The 9,170-nt window shown below is 39.0% G+C and overlaps 1 protein-coding gene across 2 annotated transcripts in view; it reads right to left on the reverse strand.

Moving 5' to 3' along the window:
• EPC1 (enhancer of polycomb homolog 1) overlaps positions 1-8,166 on the reverse strand; it is a 90,008-nt gene extending 81,842 nt beyond the window's left edge. For both annotated transcript variants that reach the window (XM_072955439.1, XM_072955442.1), the window contains exon 1: positions 7,705-8,166. In XM_072955439.1, the coding sequence (XP_072811540.1) occupies positions 7,705-7,707 (3 nt within the window). In that variant the 5' untranslated portion in view covers positions 7,708-8,166. The remainder of the gene's footprint in view (positions 1-7,704) is intronic.
• Between the last annotated feature and the right edge of the window lie 1,004 nt (positions 8,167-9,170).

Raw genomic sequence — 9,170 nt, forward strand, 5'->3', positions numbered from 1 at the left:
GGACATTACTGTAGACAGAATGTCCATGTACCTCCCACCCCAAAGTCACATATTGAAATCCTAGCCCCCAGTGTTTGGAGGTGGGGCTTTTGGGAGGTGATTAGGTCATGAGGGTGAAGCCCCAGGAATGAGATTAGTGCCCTTGTAAGAGAGACCCCAGAGAGCCCCTCATCCCTTCCACAATGCAAGGACACATCTACGAACCAGGAAGAGGACTCTCACAGACACAGGATTTGCCAGCACCTTGATCTTGGACTTCCAGACTCCAGAACTGTGAGAAATAAATTTCTGTTGTATGTAAGCCCCTCCAGTTCGTGGTATTCTGTTACAGTAGCCCGAACAACGGAGACAGGAATGTCCCATAAATCTGCTGTCCAATATGGTAATCATTAGCCAGGTGTAACTACCGAACATTTAATTTTTTTTTTTACTTCTTACATTTTATCTTTTACTCCTATTTTTATTTTATTTATTTTCTTATTGAAGTACAATCAGTTTACAATGTTCTGTCAATTTCTAGTGTACAGCACAATGAATATACATGTATTCATTTTCATATTCTTTTTCACCATGAGCTACTACAAGATATCGAATATAGTTCCCTGTGCTGTGCAGTATAAACTTGTTTTTCTCCTAATGTTTAATTTTTATTAATTCAAATTTAAATGTACATGGTCACATGTGGCTAGTGACTACTGTACTGGGCAGCACAGTTCTGGCAACTTCAGGCCATTTAAAATGATCAGAGTCTGTAATTACAGAGGTGCTCAGTGACACTTGCCGTTGCTGTGACCAGTTCAAACTTGCCTCTTCGGGGTATTTCATCCCAGCTTCCTGACGAGGCCTCTAGTGGATGGAAGGCCAGCCCAAAGCTTATCCAGGCTTCTGGAAATGTTCAGGACATGGACTTTGCTGATTGTTTTTTATCTGCTTATGTTGGACGTTTGTTTCTTGGACTTTATACTTCAGTGAAAAATGAGCTAAAGCCTTCAGAACTAAATATTCCTTAAGTCTCAAAGCAGTGAAGGAATTAAACTCTTGGAAAGGTCCTCTTCACTCCTTGGCATGTGCTAGTGTTTTTCAACTGGAGGTCGTGATCTCTGTCTTGGGAGGATGGAGAGTTTCCAGCGGACTCAGGCAGTGGCCTGAGTTTCAGAGCTAAATATAGGTCATTGGCATGACAGCCTCCTTTCTCAGTCTCATCGAAACCACGTCCTTTTAATGAATGTGGGGCATTAGTGGTTGGTGGGATAAAATCTCGACAAGAACCAGCAAAATGCCACAGAAACAGAACTCTATTTCAGATGTAACTTGCTATTGAACACAACTAAGTTCTATTTTTACTTTTAAAAAATAATTTGTAAATTATGGATTACTATTTTAAAAAAAAAAAGTTTAAAATGCACACCTATAGGAACTTCTGGAAAAAGAAATCTCAAATGTGATGCCCACTCTGAGGCATAAAAAGGATCCTCCTTCAAGTCATTGATGAGTTTGTCAGTGAGCTCATTCTGACCACCTTTTCAATTCTGCATATGTATTTATTTATTCATATATTTGCCAATTATGAAATGCCATCCTTTAAAGTCCGGCATATTTACCATGGCAGGTACCATTCAATTCTCTAGTGCAGTGTCTCAAAGGGTGGTCCCTGGACCAGCAGCAACAGCACATCTGGGAACCTGCAACTTCTCAGACCCCACCCTGGACCAACTGAACCAGGACCTCTCAGTGTGGGCCGGGTGTCGGTGTTTTAGGTGATTCTGGTGCACAATGAAGTTTGAGATCCACTGACTTCCCCAAAAACGTCCCAAGGGGGAACTTCCCTACATCCCGCCAATGGTAGAGATGGGAACATTCTGTACATAAAATTGACCTTGTAAGTTGTGAAACACAAGTCAATATTCTATTTCAACCTCATGTTATGAATCATGAATTTATCTACTTCCACAAAGCCTCACTGAGTCTCTAGTCTGTGATCTTTTTTCTTCCCTATGAAAAATTCAGCCTATAAAGGAATTTCATGAGATGTTCCTGAAGAGATGAGATGCAGTATGTGTGCCTTCAGCAAATTCAATGCACAAAAATTCAGCTCTATACAACAGATAAATTAGCGGCATCACTCGTTTTAAGAAGAGATGATTCAATTTATGAAACTATTCAGTAGAGGATTCATTTAAACAGGGATATCATACAATGCATATGCCAAGTTACAGAACGTAAGTGTACAAATACCCAATGTCACGGTCCAGAAGAGGAGTAGGTACACAGGCTCTGATTCCAGACTTCCCAGGTTCAAACTCCAGCTTTCTCATTTACTGTGTAACTTGACCAAACCTCTCCAAGCCTCAGTTTCCTCATTTGTACAGTGGGTATAATAATTGTCCTATCTCCAAAGTTTGTGTGAGGATTTAAGCAGATATTTAATAAAGGTAGCATTTAGCTTAGAGGCTGGAACATTGTAAGCTCTAATTAAATGTTTATTTTTAGTTTTTCTGAAGTAGCTGCATCAGTGAACAGTTCACCTCTATGAAAGCAGATATTCATGTTGTATCATTCAAGAATGTTTTTACAAAGCAGTTAAAGTTTATACAAAGCAAATAGGAGCTGGCCACACTGAGCACTGGATACTCAGCAGGTGTTCACACTTTCAAGAGTCCTTCCCTAGCCAAACCAATTAAGGTAATTTCAATCTCCCTGTTAGTGACAGGGTTTAGAAATGAGCATGTCCTACAAACCTGGCCAAAGAGCTGTAAGAAGCAGTATGCTGTGGGCCTCTGGGACGGAATCTCTTCCCTTCTGAAAAGATGCGTAAGAGAAACTCTCTTCCCTTTGGAAGCTGCAGTATCAGGATATGATGCTTGGAGCTGCAGCAGCCATCTTGTGACTATGAGGAAAGACATTGCTGACATGACTGCAATGTAAAAGAATAGAACCTACTAGGAAACCTGATAACATTGCTGAGCTATTGAACCAAACCTAGAACTGGCTTGCCTATTAATTATTAATTTAGTTGAAATAATAAATGTCCTTATTTTTTATGCCATTATCAGAAGGAGTCTACGTTAGTACAAAAGCAAACTAAATGACGTAACACATTTAGTTAGTATCTTAATTGGCTCTATGACAAAGTAACTTGGTCACTTTGTTCTGGAGGTCATCTTAAACCACACATAGAGGATTCTTAACGAATAGGTCCTTCTCGTCCAATTCATTTGCATGTAACAGCAGTCTCACTTCCCTGCTCCATATCTGATGTGCTTAACGAAGTAACCATTAGCTAAATGTCTAATTATATTCTCTTCATAAGTTAAAATGTTTATTATAACAATTTCTGTTATATAAAAAATCATTGAAAATTCTTTCAGAAGATTTTAAAATAAAAATAAATATTTTAATTCTGATATAATCCTTTAACACTGTAATTGTATTTCCCTGCTTCATTTTACAATTTTTATTTACATTGACATTTCTCTCATGACAATGTGAACAAAATGTACAAAATGAGGCTCTACCACCTTAAAAAAGTTTTTATTAAATGGACATCACAAGAACACACACAAAATTCCTTCCACCAGAGTGACCCCCTCCTCATCTCTTCTTAACTTATTTGGTTAATGTTTTATTTCTCACTTTGCAATAGGAATTTGCGTTAGGTAACCATCTATGCAGCATCTGTTTGGGCTAGATCTAAAATCTGAGGGCTATTTCTCCCTCAATGCGTCACAGATAATGGTCCTTCAATAGAATGACCCTTTAAATCCTATAAAAACAGATTTAATTTTTTAAAAAGGTTTTACCCCAGAAATCTTATTACGCCTTCATTCCCAAAGAGAACCTCCCGTATCTAAGACCTTAGATTTAAAGTGTCTTTTCCTTTGTGTGTGTGTGTGTGGGGGGGTATTTAGGTGATTTATTTGCTTATTTATTTAAATAGAGGTACTGGGGATTGAACCCAGGACCTTATACATGCTAAGCATGTGCTCTACCACTGAGCTGTACCCTCCCCACTGAAATATCTTTAAAATACTGAACCATATTGGACTGTAACCTCCATGAGAGCAGGGATCCTTGCCTCTTCTTCTGAATATTGCACCCCAGCATTTGGCATAATAGCACATAATAAGAGGAAAATCTGGAATAAACAAACCCATAGATAAAAATAAATGGTGAATAAATCAAGTATACAGGCCATTCCTTTCATCTTTTCCTTAAGGAAATCATCATCTTTGCCTTACTTCCCCTTCAGAGTCTCCATTAGGGAATTTTTTTGGAAAGATAAAAAAACAAAGTCATAACACAAACACCCATTTGGTCTCTCATTTTCTTTCCCATCTGTTCCTTTGCAAACATGTAATGATCTGTCCAAGAAATAGCATGGATATGTATGCACGAAAAGAGGATGGAATTAGAAACATATACTCAATTCCAAATCTGTACTGAATTTGGTTTTCAGAGGGCAACATTTTTAGCTCTTTTTACTTCTCCTAAAAAAGTTTATTCTAAGGTATGTAAGATAGATCATGGCTAATATTTTCAGCATTTTATGAGAGGTCATCTTAATATCAATGTAAATGTTTCTTCCTTTTTTTCTTCATCTTTCCTAATAAGGTTGTCTAACCTGAAAATTTCCCCAATCTTTAGCAATACTAATGAATACAAACTAACAAATCAGGAAATTATGTAGGTTCACTACATTAAGTCTTAATAAAATTTTCAGTTTATTTCTGTTATTGACCAAGCTCATAATTTCAAGTTCATTTGTCTGAGGTTCATTGTTTGGAATCTGATTTACAGATCCTCCATGTTTTTGGCATCATTTATTTCCTCTTTCTGCAAACTGTTTTTTTGGCCATGTCACTACTTGTTGACCCCTCCCCTCCAAGAGGGATGGGCAGGATGAAAAAAATAATAATGATATTCTAACATAGTCAACGTTGCTACTTGCTACTATCTCCGATAAAAAAAAGTGTGCGAGGAAAAAATAAGTGTGTAATTGTTGATTAAAATGACATTTCAAGAGTTAAAAAAAATTCTTTATTGTTCATGAGCTAGCAACTGTTACTATGAAAAACTGAGTTCTCTCTATACTCCATTCAATAAAGACTTTTTCATGATAAAACATAGCTTATTTTAATAATTCTAATCCTAATCTCACCAAACTCACGAACTAAATGCCTATGAAATGTTGTCAATTAAGGAAAAAAGGAACCTCCAAAGAATCAAGAGCTAAAAGGAAGCACAAGGTGGATTTAAAAATGGAGAATAATGTAAAACAATGAATTGTTTTTGCCTCGTAGATTTAAACCTCCTTACTTAGTGATGTAAGAGCCACAGATAGAATATCTTTAACATAAATATCCATGATGATTTTTAAGAGTCGAGATGTAACTATAATGGTTACTCATAATCAATGATGTAATAGTCGATGATGTAGGAGAACAAAGAACGTTGCATAGCTACATATGGACTTCACAGCATCAGTTTGTTTTTAAAAGGGGGGCTACACTGTATAAGCATTTTTAGTTTCCACAAATTAAAACAAAAAAAATTACCAGCTGAGTAACAGAACGTTTTAGCAACAAACCCATAGGAAAGTATATTTTATTCAGCTGATTAACTTCAGAGAACTAAACTCTACAGCACAGAGGATTAGATAATATATTTACACCTGCAGTATTTCATTCCATAAATAATCTATAATGTCAAATCTAGTCTTGATGGGGGCATTTAAATTTTATGAAGAGATAAAATGTTACAGTGAACATTTTCACATTTTTATAGCAGAATATAAACAAATTATAGGCATAATACATAATTATTTTTGAAGTTGAAGGAAAGGGTCTTACACAGACAAATTACAGGGACACAAAAATCAGAAATACTATACCTAGGTATTTTCACACTTTTTTCTACTTCAGAATTTTAAATAATTAGTAAAATGGGCATTTACACATTTCAAAGTGAATAAAAACACTCAATAATAACTCCAAAATTTTTTACTCTCTCAAGAAATAGTCTATTCAATTATATGAAAAGGGGGTCTAGGATACTATTTCAGTTGTTTTTATTTGGCAAAATAACATGTTTTTAGGTGCAATCACTGATTTCTCCTACTTTCTTTTTCAATTAAGGACACACTTACTATCTTCACAAACAACTAAAATGTTCACAGACTAGTAAAAACTATGTCACAGCATAATACGGAGGCTTTGGGCCTAAATTCAGTATTCTCCAGTCAGCTAACTTCCAGTGAGAACAAAGATGGAAGAGGTTTATCCTGCATTTAGGTATACGAATACCAATATTTTTTAAGTTAAAAGCAGCTGTATATATATTCTTAAAAATTATCTTATTCCAAGATACTTGCTCTTTTTTGAACAAGGATACACATAAATTCAACCGAAATATCACTTCAAAATAAAACAAACAATAATGTAGACACTGCTATATGTCCAACTACTAGAAAATTCCCCAGAGAAACTTGGAATAGTTATTTAAGGAATCCCTAGGTTCAAAACGAAATTTAACTTTTACAATGTTCAGTGAACTAAAACTCCAACGTTTTGTTCAATCGAAGACACTGGCACGTATGATATTCCGATATAAGGAAAATGCAAAATGTTACTGAGGAAAGAGAGGGTAAGCCGACAGCCTATTATCGAAGAAATTCGGATCTAGAGATAATCAGATCAGATCAAACACAACTGCAAACGCATGCTCCTCCCTGATGCCCCCTGGGCTGGGGTGACGACACATCTGCTCTCAGCCACAGTTCACAGTTCACAGCAAACATCAAAATAATACAACTGAATAATCTCCTCTGACCAAAATCAACTTTCTTTAAGGAAAGAAAAAGATAAGATAATAGATCAAGTCTTGCCCCACCTCTTTTTTTCTCCTTTTTCTTTTAGTGAAACTGACATAAATTGTTGAAGAGAACCACAGCGCCACCAACACAGATCAATGCAAAACAAAAAAGATCTCCCACCGTGTGCAAAAAGAAAAAAAAAATTAGAAAAATGCCAAAAATTACAAAATGTCTCCCCAATGTACCTCCGAGAAAAACAAGATAGCTCTGCAAAGACTATCCGATGAGGAGCTTGAGGGAATTACTACCATGGAACACAAGTTTAGATCTGATCAGCAAATAAAAGACCCACTATTTAGTAACAGCCATAACTTAATATAAACCCGGTTATGTCAATCTCCGCCTTCATTATACCAAGGGCAGCTTTTCTGTAGTTTGTATCCAAGTAATCCATCAGGAAAACCACAATAGGACTATTTAAAACCAAACCAAACCAAACTACATCCATAGTTTGCCAGCTGATCATTTAATCCTGGACATATTAGGTAATACACAATTTTTATAAAGAAGATATGCACATATTTGGCATTACCAACATTGCTGGCACAAAACAAGTCCATCTTGAAATAGCTGAGTTCCTCTTAGTTCACAGTAATCAAAGTATAATTTATATTATAAATACTTAGCTTTGATCATGGAGGCGGGGGGAACCTAATTTTTTTTCTTTTGGTAAAAATTAACCAGACAAGATTAGGTGGAAATGTGCAGAGATCAAAGCTAAGGAAAAAAATACAAAGATTGGTTTTCCGAGAAGAAACACAATGCAAATCCTTTTTAGCCGGGAGCTCGTTCAAAGATTTAAGGGCATAAAATGTTTAAAATGACAAACTTACCATGAGTGGAAGGCAAAGAAGCCAGTTCTGGAGAAATAATTGTAACAATATAGACTGGATACTTGAGTCCCCACCAGCAGCAGCCTGCAGGCAGCATATGGATCCCCGAACATCTTCGGAATATGTGGCAAACGAGAAGTCCGACTTTCTTCCATGATCGCGGTCTGGAGGGGGAGCTCCCCGGGATCCGTGGGCGTTTGGGGGAAATCGGAGCGATCCGGCCGGAGATGACCGGGAGGCGGCGGCGGCGGCGGCGGCGGCGGCGGCCGGGGGTAACAACTTTGCGCTGGCGGCGGCGGCCGCGGATTGGCTGCCAGGCCAGGCCCGTCTCCGCGGTCCCTCCCGCCCCCGCAGCCCGGAAAAGGCGGCGTGAGGGCCATTTTACACGGGCTCCCGAGCGCGGCCGCCGGATGCCGGGCTCCGGGCTCGGCCCGCGGTGACGCTGCAGAACAATAGCGCCCCGGCCGCCGCGCGCGCGCGCGCGCGGGGAAGGGTCCGGGGCTCGGGGCAGGCGCCGGGGGAGCCTCCTGCCCGCACCCCGCCCCTGGCGCCCACTCGGGGGCTTCCTGCCCGCCGCCCAGCCCGGCGCCCCGGTCCCCGCCCGGCATGCGGCCGCGGCCGCTGCAGAGCGGCTCCCAGCAGAGCACGTTTGCCTGCGCGTCGCGAAGGCCCCTGAAAGAGCTGTGCACGGAATGCACGTCGTTTTCAGCCTAGGGAGCTGTAACTCCTTGGGAGGAGAGGGGGGGAAAAATTTAGACTTGGTTAGCCGTAAGTACTACTGTTTGTGCAGAAAATAAAAATCAAATAATGATGTTAGCGCGCCAATGAAAAACAATAGGCATCCTTTTCTACTCCCCACCCACCCCACCTCCTTAAAAACTGTTCCAGAAGCCTTTACCAGCTGACAGAACCCTACCATTCTGCCTTACAAACAAAATGGCTGTGGTTCTGAGTTTTTTTGGGATCCTCCCACTGTGGCTCCTCCTGGCCTCCAGGAAGTGGTAAAAATCCAAAATAAATACAGCACTAAAAGTACATTGTCCAGGCTGGACTCTTGGGGAAGCCTTCGGTAAGGGGGCCTCAGAAATATGCTGCTTTTTATTAGGTTTTTTTTTTTAATTTTTGCTTTGAAAAGAACATCAATCACGAGAGATTTACTTGACTGAATTTGAACTTCCTGCTTTACATATTTATAAGGGCTTTCGCCTATCTTGTCATGCTTTCAAATTAAGTGGGCTGGGAAATTTGATGCTCCGGGTCTAGTTGGGAGCTGAGTCAGGCATTTTGGTGGTTGCAACTGGGCTTTTGAATAAAAACCAAGTCGAAAACTTAGAAAAATAAACAAATAAAAATTAATAATAATAATAACAACGTTAAATGAATGCTACAGGACGATGGATTGCAAATGCAAAGCCACAAAAGTCAGCAAATATCGAAATGTGTCAAATACTGCATATATGTGTTAA

This window comes from Vicugna pacos, chromosome 35 (assembly GCF_048564905.1).
Source record: "Vicugna pacos chromosome 35, VicPac4, whole genome shotgun sequence".
Taxonomy (NCBI): Eukaryota; Metazoa; Chordata; class Mammalia; order Artiodactyla; family Camelidae; genus Vicugna; species Vicugna pacos.